The sequence below is a fragment of the Maylandia zebra genome, linkage group LG20 (genome assembly GCF_041146795.1).
Source record: "Maylandia zebra isolate NMK-2024a linkage group LG20, Mzebra_GT3a, whole genome shotgun sequence".
In the NCBI taxonomy this organism is placed as follows: domain Eukaryota; kingdom Metazoa; phylum Chordata; class Actinopteri; order Cichliformes; family Cichlidae; genus Maylandia; species Maylandia zebra.
Window position 1 is genome coordinate 1408184 of NC_135186.1, and position 14884 is coordinate 1423067.

A 14884-nucleotide genomic window follows, 5' to 3' on the forward strand; every position below is an offset into this window, starting at 1 on the left:
GTCTGAGTCAGAGTGTTTGCTGTGTGAGTCCACACCTTTCTCTGGAGCCCATGTGTGTTGGACTCTGACCTACACTCTTTATATCACATCTGTGTCTGTTATACTCTGTGCAGTTCCTCAGTAAACAAAGTTAGATATTATCGTAACTGATAACTGAGGCATAGCATAAGATGCATATCAAGACTCTTTCAAGTTTCACCTGTGAAAGTCTGCTTCCCATTTATTTAAAGAAGAGGCTGTCTTATAGCATGCGTTGTTGGTCTATCATGCATCTGCTATCTTATGGAAATAGTTTGCATGCCCCTGCCTGCACCGGTGCTGTATCATTTTAGGTCCTGTAATGAACTCTGTGTGTTTATGCATCAGTGTCCATTCAGTCTGTTCTAATGTTCCTGTGTCTAAAGTTAGTCTTACATTTTCAGGAAAGACCTGATCAAACAAACGGAAATAAAACAGAAAGGCATTCCCAACAAAAGTTATATTTACAGACACAAGACGACTGCGGGTGCTTTGCATCCATTTGGGTAAGGCGATTTTTAAAAAGTACTGAAGCAGAGTGTGCTTTATGGACATGCAAAACACACAGAAGTGCTTTACATCTGGACAGCATGCACACAAAGCATATCAGTTCAAATGTACAAGTTGTTGCAGCAAACAGTAATCCTTCAAACTAACAAGTAACTGTAACCAATATTGAAAAGCTATTAGCAGTAGTGATGCTTGCCGTTTTTAAGTATATATTAGGTTGCAGAGCGGATTCATCGGATCAAAGTAGGAACTTTCTTTTAGTGAGGTTGAGCACAGCAAGGTATTGTTCCCATTAATCCCAGGTGTCCTGGGAGTCAATCCCAGTCAGTATGATCTAGCAGTTAAATGTCTTAACCATATGGGAGTTGTTGGCAAGGTTGGCATCACAGACTGAACAAATTGTGTTCAGACTGGAGTAGAAATAAGCATTTTTTAGTAGTGGATGATATTTTAGCCATAAGAACACACACAGACCATTTAAACTGCACGTGTTCTTATGTGCATTTGCTCTATCTGCTGTCTGCAACCTGCAATAAAAAGCTGGTCCTACTGCGACAGGATCACAGAAACTAAAATTCTCAGAGTTTATAAAAGCAGTTTATATATCTGAATACAGCAGCTGATCACACATGAAGGAGTATCACACAGAAAAATGTTTCATGTAAAGTATACTTTTGATATTTTATTCGTTCTTTTTCCCTTTCAGTCCAGCCAATGAAGTGCACCTTTTTTTTTTACCACTATTATTTGATAATCTACATTACAAGGTTAAAGTTTATCCCCAAGCAAAACAATCACACGTACAGTTTAATTTGGCACATTTGTCCGCCATACAAACATCAGGCCGATTGTCTGAGGCTTTGGTGCAACATGGTGTGAAAAGTACAAATAATCTTACATAACAGACAGAGTCATTTGAACACCTTATCAAAAACAAAGCTGACAGAATAGTTGAAAGCCTTTCAGGGGTGTGGGGGCATACTGTCACCTCCATGGCAGGAGCATCCGCAGGGACATCAGCGCGAAACAACAACACAGACGCCACAATAGACCCAGGAAGACCAGGACAGATTCAGATGTAGGGGAGTGATGTCACTGATGTGACCCCAGCCCACCTCCTGGCTTCACTGCGCAGAACCTTTAGCGGCATCAAACATCTTCTTCCTTCCCTCCATCCCTGACATGGCTTCCACATTCTTCCTCCAGTCACTGTCCTCCACTGGCCTCTTCTGCAGATAAGGGAGACAGTTGGATTGTGCAACAGAGAGTATAAAAGACTAAAAACAGAGGCTGCAAAGTAGAGCAGGTTCAGAAAATGTTATTGTTGCATCTAAGCCTTTGAGACCTGTTCAATTCAATGGGAAGCCCTTTGGAGAATTGTTTATTACCATACTAGTATAACTGGTTTACCTCACACTTGGAGAGACACACATTCATTCACAGGTATACACACACCGGAACAAGCTAATCTGCACATGCATGCACTCAGGAGTTGGGAGACGTGGCCACAAAAGCTTATATTCGGTGTACAATGGGATCATTGTCTTGTGTTCGGTGCCTTCTCTCACAAACACACGGCCCCCGCCCTGCAGTGGCTTCCTACTCGGTGTCTTAATAAACACACTTTTCACACACACTGTTTCCAGGTGTTCCATGACATCTCAAGCGCTGACATCATGTCTGTATCTTACAGTACCTGAATGCATATCTGTGCTCCAAGGATGGCACAGACATTGCTCAGGCTGGTTTCATTGTATTCTGTGTGCATATGCATGATTGCATCTTCTCTTTTATCCATTTTTCATGCACCTTTTCAGTGTCCTCTTTCTTGACAGACTTGAGATTGGCTCGCAGGTCCATGGAGACTTTGTGCTTGGATCCCAGCAGCGAGCGAAGGATGGCGTCAGCTGACACACGGACACGTCGAAGATTAGGCCTCTTGAATTTCCCCCTGAGGTCCAGCACCTTGATATTCAGGTCTTTAATCTGGTCGAGTGACACAGAGTGGAGGGAGCAGGATGTAGGAGTTTCTCATGGTGCTCATAGTGTTGCATAATATACGTATAACTGATATGAAACATTTCAAATTCTACTTATTGGAAATGCGCTGGGATAATAAAGTGTACCAACCTCGCGTGTGTTGAGCATGACCTTAGCTTCAATGTCATATCGCTCCTCGTCAACTACATCTATCTTAGCATGTAGCTCCCTGCAGAGATCCTACACATGCACAAAGGAAAACTTAGTATGAAACCATGTGCAGTCCTTTCTTTACTTGGTTTCTTGTCCTGATTTGCTTTATTGACATAATTTGGGAATGATCTAAGTTGTAGCTGCAAAGGATGGAAAGAAAAATGAGAGATTTGGGGGAATCTGTAGGGAACATACCTGAAGCTGGCCAAGGCTCAGGCCACTCATGTTTAAAGGAGGCGCTCTCTCAGCCAGGTACCTATGTTTCTCCTCCTCTTTGTCTAAAATCTCCTGCTCCAATTCCTCCTTGGCCTTTGCCACCATCAGACTCTGTCAAACCAACATAAAATAATGTTTTCCATATGCGTTCAGATTCTTTCAAAACACCTCATCACATCATTTTTTCTCAAATGACAAGTGAAACATTCAGATGCTGGCTTTCTTTCAGTTGTCTGTATCTGCTGCCCTCCTGTGGGCTGAACACATGTATTACACAAATAAATCAAATAAGTCTGCAGATGATTTCTCGTACCTTGAGCATCAGCTTCCTTGAGGCTGAGATCTTGGGTTTCCGCTGCATGGTTCAGATGATTCACAAGATTATCCGTAAATATGATGTATATGTAGTTTAGTAGCTTAACTTAGTTATAAAAATTGTTGAATATTCTATCAACAAGTTAGCAGCCAGATGGTCTTACCTCTTGGCTGTAAAAGAAGAGAAACATACATAATTTAAAATACCTGTTTTTGTGTTTTTTAATGTCTGTGTATCTATAGTAAGAAAACACTCACACATGTTCAGGCATCCTGCTGTTGAGATCTCACTGGAAAAGAGACGGGAGAGATTAGAAACACACACAGAAACACACACCCTGAACCATTGGCAGTATTTGTTTGTCAGCGGCTCAGATAAAAAAAATATACAAATCCACGTGCGGATGGATTATAAAAGTCTAAAACCGAACAATATAGAAATGGAGCCAAACAATAGGTGGGGAAATTGTTAATAATGAATTGACAGAGGATAAGAGGTGTTAAGCGGTCTTCACCTGTTTGGACAAAAGGAAGTTGCTGGTCTAGGCAACCTTAAATCCATTTTAAAGTCTGAGGTTGCTGAAGCTTTTTTGTCTTTTTTTAAATGCATGTTTAAGAAAATGTGTTTGTTGTGCATGAAAATATCATACAGGCACAAAATGTTTGTGGAATCAGTGTGCTAGTTTTTCACAGAACTTACCGAGTGCAGTTTTGCTTTTCTACCACATGCCATAAAAAACAGTGACGCATTAACACCACTAAGATGTGTTTAAGATACTTAATTTATCGTCACACCTCATTGTTAAAGTGTTGTTTTCACTTTTGTTATTACCTGGTCTTACCTTTCCTCAGTCTCGTGCCCTTTGTCCTTCATCAAATTTGCAAGTGATTTGCAGCACTCACCCTTTCACTCTTTCAATTTAAGCCAGCCTTTCTCCTCATACCTCCCCTCTCATTTCACTATTTGGCTCCATTTGAGAATGGCACCACATAAGACCACCTAGCATGATGGGGTTACAATCTGCCTTAGCGGATTAGGAAAATTCCAGACAGATAGCCGTCCCTCATCCATCTCTTCTGTCCCTTATCCCTGTCTTTCTCCTCAGGATTATCTGGCCAAGAGGAATTTAGAGTGGCCTGTCTCCCCAAATAGACCAGGGGACAACTGATAGACAGCTGTGGTGGGTGACTGTGCTCTGGGGTGCCCAGCCTGGATCAGGGATTTATTGCTAGTAACTCATGGATGCTTATGACCCTCTGTGGTGCGGCCAACTTGGCAATGAAAAAAAACCCACCCAAAGTGTTTTGGAAAGTTTACGTCAACCTCGGATTTGAACATAGTTGCTTTGGCTGCAGATTTAAACTCCCCAGTTTGTATTATTTCAGCTGATCATCCCATTGCTTTGGCTTTATGGTAGCACAGCTTTAGTGTACACACAGTCTGTGCCCAAAGATGGACCTGGGCTGCTAGCAAAATAGCACTGAAACACTTATTATTGTCTATGTCTCTGCTGTTCTATGTCCCCGCTGTTCACCAGGTTGACATATTGAATAAACTAACACTAGATCAATCTGTATTCTCACTGTACAGAGATGCATGACACATTTTTGACAAATGCAAAGGTTAAAATATCAACACTACAGTCTAAATATCAGGAGAGTAAATCAAGAAAGCACAGATATAAAACTTGTGTCTAACTCTACACACAGAGCGTATTATGAAGGGAACTTACCAGAGTCAGAGGCAGGAGAAATGTGACCATGGATGCAGCTCGATGGACAGATCAGAGATGAGCCCTCTATTTAACTGCACCGCCCATTGTCCAGATCTCTCTTTCTTTTCTGTGTGGACGCTATTATTAGTCAGCCACGTCCTTCTTGGTACATAATCCTGCTCTGCTCATTTTTCATGTAAACAATGGCAATATAGTTGGAGCCTGAAGGCTGATGAGAGTAACTCAAATGACAAATTGTAGGTGAATATGAATATGAACTATAAGCTGGCTATAGACTGCATGGAAAAGGAAATTATGTAAAAAATAAATAAATAAAGGGGGAAAGAAACACTTGTAAGTAGATTAAGTAGAAGTGCTGATCAACTTCTACTTAATGATCAACTTCCCCCCCTTTTTGACACATTCCCATGTGTCAAAAAGGGGGGGAAGTTGAGTTTTAACATCAAACAAGGGTTATATGAACATTTTTATGACTTGTGTTTTAATAACTTAGGTACGGTGAAACTTAAGCTAATAGTGACCCAAAAGGTTTCCGGACTTTTTTAGAGAACCAGTGAGAAGCATAAATCATTATTTCCATGTTTAAGCATTAATCATTAAAATGAACTGAATAGCGTTTAGAAGATAAAATGCCCGTGACCATGAGAAGCTGAGTACCACACTGGAGAGGAAACCGTGGGACGGTAGGCGGAAGCAAACACATGATTTTTGTGAAAATCGGGGGCAGATGTTAGAATTTAAAATGGCTAATTTGTTTTTGATGTCTTTTGTTAAAATGAGTGGTTTTAATAATTTTCAGACACACCTTGCAAATGTGCTTATAATGAGTTGGCACTCGGTCTTTTGAAGGTCGTAAGCTTCGTTCGGCGTGATGGTCCGGACTGATGAACTGTAGGAAATGCCTTGAGTGCAGAGGGCTAAATGCAAACACGCTTATACACATAAATTGTGATTAGAATAAGTTACTGGTCAGGAGGTCCTGAACATGATGTGCTAAACCGATTTTGAATCACTAGAGGAACATTGGATAACAACATTAGATTATTAGAGCTAGGCAGAGAGGTGTTTTGGTTTTCTGTCTCTTACAGAGACAGGAACAGACACCAGACGAGGTCACGGAGATACGAGGATCCTTCGCAGCAGAGACAGACACAGTGACTGCCGAGACACCAACTGGGTTCAAGTGTCATGGCGTTTGGGCTCAGATTAGTCACCTCAACAGGATGGATCCCATAAACACAGCAATAACCATGAAGGGGTTAACGAAAATCCAGGAACACCAGACCAACGAGGTTCGAGAGGCTCTTGGGCAAAAGGGGGACACATTCCTGTTCCTTTCTCTGGGGGCCACAGCTGTGACCCGAGGATACACAGATCGTTGTTTGAAATCGGGGCAGAATAATCCCCTGATCTGTGCCACGACTGAAGGGTTGTCTAACCCCTGAGGCTGACGAAAGAAGAGCAGAGGATCACCCGACTGGACGACACTGGTGGCTGCAGCAATAAAATAAAGGCTAAAAGCTCCTCGGACAGAGGTTCTAGTCTGAGTACGTCTGAAGGGTATAAGGTAGCACCAAAATAAAGCTGTGGGAGACCTGGGGAGTGATGGGAGTGTCATCTGTGCCGGCTATTGTTGTAATAATAGTTTTTCTTGCATCTGAACTGCGCAAACACAGAGGTCATCTCACATATGGTTCACCCAACAGGGGGACAAAGGGCCTCAGGGGTAGGAAGAAATGAACCCGGCCACACTGGATTGCAGGGTGTAGGTGGGACTGTGGGATTATAATATTATTTTATGCCATGTTAGACCCCTAATTAAAGATTGTGAATTATTATGTTGTTTTAGTTTGCATTATTCTCCTGAATTAGAAGAAGGTGGTAACTATTGCATTTGTTAAACTGATTTGCATTACATTAGACTGCTGATTTATTGTGAATGAATGATATTGCTTTATGATGCATTATACTGCTGAGTTATAAGAAATACTGTTCGCAGAGAGTCATCGCCTTATTTGTCTGATTAGAAGAGAACAGAACATGCTGGAGTTTTCTGCCCCATCTCAGCAGGAGCAGATAAACAGGGAGCCAAGGTCGTAGCTTAGGCGCCGTGTGAGAGAAAGCATGTGAATGTTTAGGCTTTTATGATAAGGTGGGGGCCACGAGAGGCTATAAGAGGTTGATCAATGCTCCACCATTTTGAGATCTGATGCTGTCTGTGTACGGTGTCCATCTCCCACGCGTGTGACCATTAAAATCATCGTTTGACTCAACCCGGCCGGACCAGTGTTGTTATTGTGGTTTTTCCTCTTGTGTCCATCCCCAATATTTGAATCCGTAACACTAGCTGTGCCGTACAGTGACAGGGGTCCTTTATGTGGTTACGCTGAAGGCTTCGTGACTTTTAAGCCATGCCAGTAGCAGCTGTACAAAGGGCAGCTATGGTTTGTCATTCCAGCACTTTAATCCACAGAGAATCACCTCAACCAATATTGGGTGGAATGTCACTATATTTTATGAGGAGATTTATGGTCAACAGGGAATTAATCCTTTTGATTGTATTGATCCCGTGCCGTGTCTTTGATCCATGATGACTTTGTCTCTTCTGTTTGAGTCAACTTAACAGGCGTGGTACAAAGTTTGGGGCAGATATTTAAGTTCCCTTTAGGGAATATGAACTTTTCCTCTTGCACCACGATTGGGTCGAAATGTAAACAAGCTTAATACTTTTATTCATGACTAGTTAGTCTCTTGATCTAAGGTGGAGTTTGGGCAGTGCTCTGGTTTGCTGTTCTGTCCGTGGGTGGGTCTACCTCGGCTCCTGAATGCTGCCTGCACGCCTGCTTTCCGTTCGCTGATCACCTCTCAGGGATAAAAGGCCAGTGTACGTTCCTGCACTCTGGCTGGTTGTTGTTGCCCTTGTGGTGGTAATAAGACTCTCAAATTATGACTCGTTTTATGTGTGCTTTCTGGTTATCTGACCTTTCTCTCTCAGTTGGAGTTATGTTACCTACAACCTGAATAAATTGTTCACCTGGAAAACTCATGTCCTCTAAAACCACTGCATGCTTCCCCTCAATTCCAGTAAATCCTCAATAAAAAATTGACTCTCAAGACTCACCTGAAAACGCCATGAACCTGTTTTATCTTCTCCTGCAGTCTTCTGGTGCTCCACGGCTTAGTCCCTGCACCGCGCTCCATTACTAAATACTTCCCTGTATCTTGACTTTGCACTTTATTCGTTGCTTGTGAAAATCAAGAGTTAAACTTCCATCGAGTTTTTGTGATTATGACACTAATATGGCACTAGCAGACCAATGCACAAATGCAAACTGGTCAATCACCTCTTAGGAGTGTCAAAGAGGCATTATTAACAGACTGCAGATAGCTGTATAGTGCATACTGTAGACGACCCTGCAAGCAATCAGTGCAATAAAAAGCATGATGTCACACTGACAAATGGAAAAATATAAACTGGCATCAGTGTGCCAAGACGTCTGTCATCATATCGAATCTACCCCATATCAGATAAACAAGGGGTAATCTGAACATGGCAGGGGGGAAGAGACCCTCTTCCAAGACAAAAGAAATATTCAATTCAATTTTCAATTTAATTTTATTTACATAGTGCCAAAACACAACAACAGTCGCCTCAAGGCGCTTTATTTGGGGAGATATTGGCTCTATTTATCTGGTTTCCAGGATCATCTATAACTGATAAGTGCAAAACTGTAGACCAGGAAGTTAAACCATCAAATACACCAAAAAATGAGTTCTCACACTGCATATTAAAAGGAGATTTAATAAAGGACATTGCAGTCTGTCCCTTTCCTTCTGGATCGAGGCATGCATGTTGAGGAGGGATTAGTCCCAGACTTCTCTACGCAATCATTCTGGTGATAATAATAGGGCTTAGGCAGCAATGATAAACATTATGTTAACATTCTCATATTAACATCTTAGCACGCTTAACATATTTAACTCGTGATATTGTCATAGTGAGTACAGCTACATGAACCTGGGGCATGGTTTTGTTTACTAACACCTGAACCTCGAAGGAGAGATTAAAATGCCAGACATGCATGTGAGGGCGTCTTTGATGGACAAAGTGAAACCTCGCCACACCGTCTGTAATCCAAATGAAGACAAAAGGGTGGCTGCACCCACCACAGAAATTCTAAACACATGTCTGCTATTACTTATAAATAGGTTGCTTGAGTTTCCTACAGATATATACAAAGATATTCATATTGTCTAATAATTTGAGGTGCTGTCTGATGAGATGATTTTATGTGTAAAATGTGTAAACTGAGAGATAAATAAACCTTAACTCAAGAGTCGGAATCAGCAATGCTCAGTGAAATTGCAAAAAACTTAAGCGCTGTGACTCAGACTCTACAAGCCTCAGTGAGAATGTTAAAGGTTAAAGTTCACGACAGTACAATTAGAAAAAGGCTAAGCAAATATGGCTTGTCTGAAAGGAGACGGCTTCTGCTCAGGTGTTGCGATGGCCCGGTTAAAGTCTAGACTTAAGTCTGATTAAAATGCTGAGGCAGGACCTTAAGAGAGCTGTGTACAAATAAATGCCTGGAAACTGAACTGAAACAACATTTAAAGAAAGAGAGGGCCAAACTTTCCAACAGCAATTTCCAGAAACTGATAAAAGTCAACCACACACACACACACACACACACACACACACACACACACACACACACACACACACACACACACACACACACACACACACACAAAGGCATTCTGTTTGCAGTCCTGCACAGTGTGTGACAACAGATAATGGAGAATGTAAACCAAAGAGGGAAAAAACAGAAAAAAACTTTTTAAACACACAGATTATCTGAGAACTTGGATAAGCCCGACACAGATTCATGCACACAGACTGGTGTACACACACACACGGACATTTTCCTCACTTAAAAGTGGCGAGACAGACCTCTAGTGGTTTAATATTTACACAGCAGCTCCATCTCTAGAAGCTGAGAAGCTGGAGGCTTGCCAACGATTTTTGAAGTGAGCTCTGGTCAGTGAAGAATGCACTCCAACATAAACTAATCAACAGACGGTCCCATTGGTGTCAACATCAGGAGAACATTGTGAGTCCACATCTGACACCACTCTGGTTCTTAATTAATTGTAGCTCTATTTTCCATGTTTGTCAGATTCCCTGGAAAGATGATGTTTAAACAGAGAAGAGCTCGAGAGGATGTGGAGGGTGAAGGTGACGGTGGTCCCCGTGGTAATCGGAGCACTCGGTGCGGTGACTCCCAAACTAGGCGAGTGGCTCCAGCAGATCCCGGGAACGACATCGGAGATCTCTGTCCAGAAGAGCGCAGTCCTGGGAACAGCTAAGATACTGTGCAGGACCCTCAAGCTCCCATATAGAAATGAATAATTGCACTGAGACACGCTTAAAAGAAGTGGATGACACTTTGGTGTTGTGAGGGAGAAAAAGATGCAAGTTAATGTATGTTTTCATATAATACTGTAGATACATGTTTGCTATTAGCTGGTATCTTGTCACTTTCATAACTGTTCCATCACATTCTAGTCGACCCCCCCAAAACAACACTTTTTTAAATACTTATTTATTCTAGATATTGGCCCAATTACTTATTGTCAGAGGGTTATAAATGTAATCTTACCATCACCAACCAGCTGACAACTAGCTAGCTAAATAAACAATAACAGCTGGTTAAAAACTACCTTTATGCAAGCTAATGTTAGTCTCAAGTCTCCTAAAAAACAAAGTTTCCCTCTGATAAACAGTTTAGTTACATTCTCACATCATATGAGAGTCTATTTGTTAAGTGTCCGAGTCCTACCATGTTAGATTCTCTTCAAAGAAAGTTTCACAAACGCCAGCTACAAGCAGCTAACACCTGCAATGCAGCAGTGCTTACCGACAAAAACTCACCTCAGTGCCTTCATCAGACAGAAGTTAGCTTCACTGACTCATCAGCTTTACACTTTAAATTTCACAGCCTCCTCCAGAGTAAACAGAGGTGGACACAGGTATATTGGCAGTTGAGGTAAACAGCAGACTAAAAGCCTAAACAGGGCATTCTAACTCATTTTACATCAGGGGACACATACACCTAGTTACTTTGGTGTAGTATTAATGACTGTGGGGAGATTAGATTAGATTAGAGTTCTTGCTGGGCCGATTCTGGCCCCCGGACCTCATTGTTTGACACCCCTGGATTACACTCACTACAGATGAACAGCCACTAAATTCTGTTGACTGCAATCTGCTGACCTCTAGTGGTGAGATTTTACACACTGTACCTTTAAAGGTGTAACCTCTCCACGGCTCTACTTCACATATATTCTCTGTGAAACCTGCTCTCCACACAAATCCACACACACAAACATACTGCTTAATACAATGATCCATCTCTACTTCTTGCAGCACTCCTTGTCCTTTGCTGACTCATGCGGTGTGGCAATGGGGGTTTTCCACAGGAACACGAGAAGTTGCTATACAACTAGCCCTTTATTCTAAAAGTGCACCGAGCCACACAGCTAAACATATCACACACAGACTGCTATATTCTTGATATACACACAAAAACATGCACAAGATGATTAAATGAACAATAAATTCTATGTCTCCTTGACAAGAATCTGCTGATGCTTAGGTCTGGATGAACTTCATGCTGGGTGTGCACACACGTTCCTGTAGGTGAATCTGTGTGGGTGGATGTTTGTGTGCACATGCCTCAGGCTCACTGTGCTTCTCATTAGTCCTCCAAACCGCTCAGAACAAAAGGTGCCCTGACTTCAGCACACACGCAATAGCAGGAAAACCATGCCACTGTGTGTGTGTGTGTGTGTGTGTGTGTGTGTGTGTTTTCCAGAGGCTATAACAGCAAGGTTAACGCACAACCGGAAACAGATGAGCTTAGCAATTAATGGTCTGAATCTAAAATAAACTGTGGCTGACAGTTCAGTGCTAAAAGACTTTAGACTTCCCAGTGAACAGTGAAATGAAGTGAAACACCATTTAAAAATAGAAGACCAACTAAAATATGTCAGAAAAATCTGGATTACAAAAATTTATTATTATTATTTTACAGTTCTAATACTGTACATGGTTTAAGCAAATATGTAGTATACAGAGTGCAATATATCAGAAACAAAATACTTCAATTCCATCTTTAGAAAACCTCAAAGATCTGCTCATTCTGTAAGTTAAAGTTTTCAAAGTAAGTCATACCAATCCTTCAAAAACAAGCCTGCAGAACAAATCGACTCCTGTTTCAGCAGCGTCAAAAACTGTCGCAAAATGATGTTCAAAAATGAAGATGCTACTGAAACATCAAGGCACAAAGGGTAAACTGTTCCCAGAAAACAGCTTTTTTATGCAGGAGTCTCCAAATTGTCCTTAAGCAATGAGATCAGGACAGAAACAAAGTCTTTATCCACAGTTTATCAGATTCCTATACTTTGCAAGTGAATGAGGGAAGACAAGATGAGTTTCTGTGACACTTGTTCTCAGTCGTTTGTTCCATGGTCACTGATGACCTTTTTGTGCATCCTCTGGATCTGGTGAGTTGTACTACTTTCCCCTTCTTATTGATTCCCTCCAAGGAAGTAGGAAGGCTGAAGGAAGAGAAAAAGATTTTTATTTATTTTATTTTTTACCATTGAAAAACGAAATAAATAATTTAAAACACACGCACAGATATGGTTATTAACGTCTATGTTCAGCAGCAGGGTCGCTCAAAAGTGCATTTGTAATGAGTTAAATTGCACTGTTACCACGGCTCCTAAGTTAATTTAGGCACTTGACTAGAGCTGCTCTCTTAAAGAACCATCGCTGCAGATTCCTAAACTGTGAGCTCATAGTTCAGACTCACACATTTGGGTCACGAGTTCATTTGAGATGACCGGTTTCATTAAATAACTCTGTTTCCATTAGATGGTGACGACTGTACCCTTGATCTCAAAAGTCACAACGACAGATTTAACACCCTTAGTGTCCCACTGCTTCATGTCAACTAAACCCATAAGGAAAGTCAGTGTGTGTGTTTGTGCGCGTGTTTAAAAATACTCGACTGCTTGGTGAGGGAGGGGCAGGCAGATGTTATTTTGAAGGCTCACGTTGCATCTTAATTATGTCCTCAAGTGAAGCTGGTTTGTGTCTACTGAGGTGTAGTACAGGCAGATGAGCATAGTAAGAAAAACTCGGAGAGGACTCTAACTCGGTGGAACATCTAAACACTGAAGTGGTTCTTGTAAATAACCTTCAGCACGAGCTTAACGTGAGTGCTTCTCAGCTCTGTGTCACCTCATTCCCAAGAGTCTCGGTCTTTTCATTCCTTTCCATCCAGCTATTGCAACAACTTGTTTGGTGATTAGCACAAAAAGGAAATAACATGTTAAGTCAGGTGTTTTACTGCCGGCACACGGCTGTGCGTTTAGCTGCCAATTGCTTGAAAAACCAATAATAATAATAATAATAATAATAATAATAATGATGATGATGATGATGATGTTTGTTTAGCTGAGGTATTTGCTTGGGATTCACTGCCAGTCTCAGTTACTGGGAGTGAACTTGAGGATATTTGAGCAATGAGAGGGTGTGGTGCCACTCTCTCCAGAGCCCAGTTAAAATGATTTCTACATAAATGAAATAAAAGCTTTCCCACGCCAATAAGTCACACTTTGACTTCTAGCTATTTCAGTCCAACCAGACAACAACTTAGGATACCTTCGACAATCAGAGCTCCTCGTCCTCCCCAGTGCTGCCCAGGTGTCCCGTAGACAGGTGCCGGTTCCTCCCGGTCTGCACGGCTTGTAGGTTCTTATAGCGCACCAAAGCCAGAGCAATCTCTGCGTTCCACGCTGTGCCGTCCTGCGGACACCGAAAGTCAATTTCCTTGCCCGTAACCATGACCACAGTGAAGTACACCAGCCCTCGCTTATACTCCACGCAGTCCACCGTGACCATGCGCTCAAAGTGAAGCTCCTTGACTTTGGAGCTCGACGCCAAACCCGGAGCATCACCGCCGCCTCCTTTGCAGTTGTGCAGGCGCAGCCCGTCCTCAGTGAGGACGCAGCGCTTCTTCTTCCACAGCTGGAGAAGTCCGCTGCTGCGCTTCTCTAGCAGTCCGTCTCTCATCGCCTTGGCCGCGAAGGACATTTCCACGCTGAAGGAACCACTTCAGTACCAGACACTAGACAACTTAATCCTCTGATAGATACTGAATCTATTAAATACGCATCGCGTGTCTTGCCGTATCAACGTCCCTCGGGGAAACAGATTCGCTACAGTAAATATGATGTTAAACACATTTGTCTATTACAACAAGGTTTGTGAATAAGTTCCGTCTGTGCGCAATGACAGGACACCGTGCGGGTTGGTAGGCTGCTCTGCCTGGATATGTTTGAACATGCCCGGCTCCTGTCTGGACCTTCTCCCCCTTTCAACTAGCACCCGCCTCCTTCTCAGTGACGGCAGGAGAAGATCCGGGCTGTTTATGAAATTCCCATCTTGAGTGGGTGCGTCAGCGTGCAGTGCGCGCGAAAGAAAGACAGGCACAGAGAGTCAGTTAGTGCACGCTGACAGTTGTGTTTTACAGCACTCTGCATAGCAGCCTTTTTATGTGTTTCAGTGGTGGAGAGAGTGCTCAGAACTTTAACATAGCAACACCAGGGTAAATATACTTCTTAGTCTTTACGAGTTACCTCACTCAAGTAAAAAGAAAAAAGTATTAAATAAGCAAAAGTAGTGCAGAATGGCCAATATCAGAATAATGGATTATAATTACGAGTACACCATATGTTCATGTTTAATGCTGCCAGTGGTAATTATGGGCCTAACTTGATTATTGGTTACCATTTTTTCTTCTGTTTATGCTATTCATCTTCAA

General features: G+C 42.1%; 2 protein-coding genes across 2 annotated transcripts; both read right to left on the reverse strand.

Annotated features, from left to right (window-relative positions):
* Nucleotides 1–1181: 1181 nt before the first annotated feature.
* Nucleotides 1182–5037, reverse strand: tnni1a (troponin I type 1a (skeletal, slow)). Its single transcript, XM_076878597.1, has 7 exons — nucleotides 4986–5037; nucleotides 3511–3542; nucleotides 3251–3423; nucleotides 2917–3048; nucleotides 2659–2748; nucleotides 2338–2514; nucleotides 1182–1757 (listed from the first exon to the last, which is right to left on the reverse strand). Exons 3-7 carry the CDS (start codon nucleotides 3296–3298, stop codon nucleotides 1653–1655), a joined length of 552 nt encoding a protein of 183 aa, XP_076734712.1. The 5' UTR covers nucleotides 3299–3423; nucleotides 3511–3542; nucleotides 4986–5037; the 3' UTR covers nucleotides 1182–1652.
* Nucleotides 5038–12049: 7012 nt separating this feature from the next.
* Nucleotides 12050–14456, reverse strand: phlda3 (pleckstrin homology-like domain, family A, member 3). The gene is made up of 2 exons (XM_004558835.6): nucleotides 13723–14456; nucleotides 12050–12611 (listed from the first exon to the last, which is right to left on the reverse strand). The coding sequence occupies exon 1, from the start codon at nucleotides 14152–14154 to the stop codon at nucleotides 13732–13734; it is 423 nt and encodes a 140-aa protein (XP_004558892.1). The 5' UTR covers nucleotides 14155–14456; the 3' UTR covers nucleotides 12050–12611; nucleotides 13723–13731.
* Between the last annotated feature and the right edge of the window lie 428 nt (nucleotides 14457–14884).

Bases quoted from the DNA above. Each gene is read 5' to 3' on its own strand.
- tnni1a (XM_076878597.1), bottom strand. From the start codon at position 3,298: ATGCAGCGGAAACCCAAGATCTCAGCCTCAAGGAAGCTGATGCTCAAG. The intron at 3,049-3,250 runs GTACGAGAAATC...TTGGTTTGACAG, and splicing joins CAAGGAAGCTGATGCTCAAG to AGTCTGATGGTGGCAAAGGC. The intron at 1,758-2,337 runs GTGCATGAAAAA...CCTTATCTGCAG, and splicing joins AGAAAGAGGACACTGAAAAG to AAGAGGCCAGTGGAGGACAG.
- phlda3 (XM_004558835.6), bottom strand. From the start codon at position 14,154: ATGTCCTTCGCGGCCAAGGCGATGAGAGACGGACTGCTAGAGAAGCGC.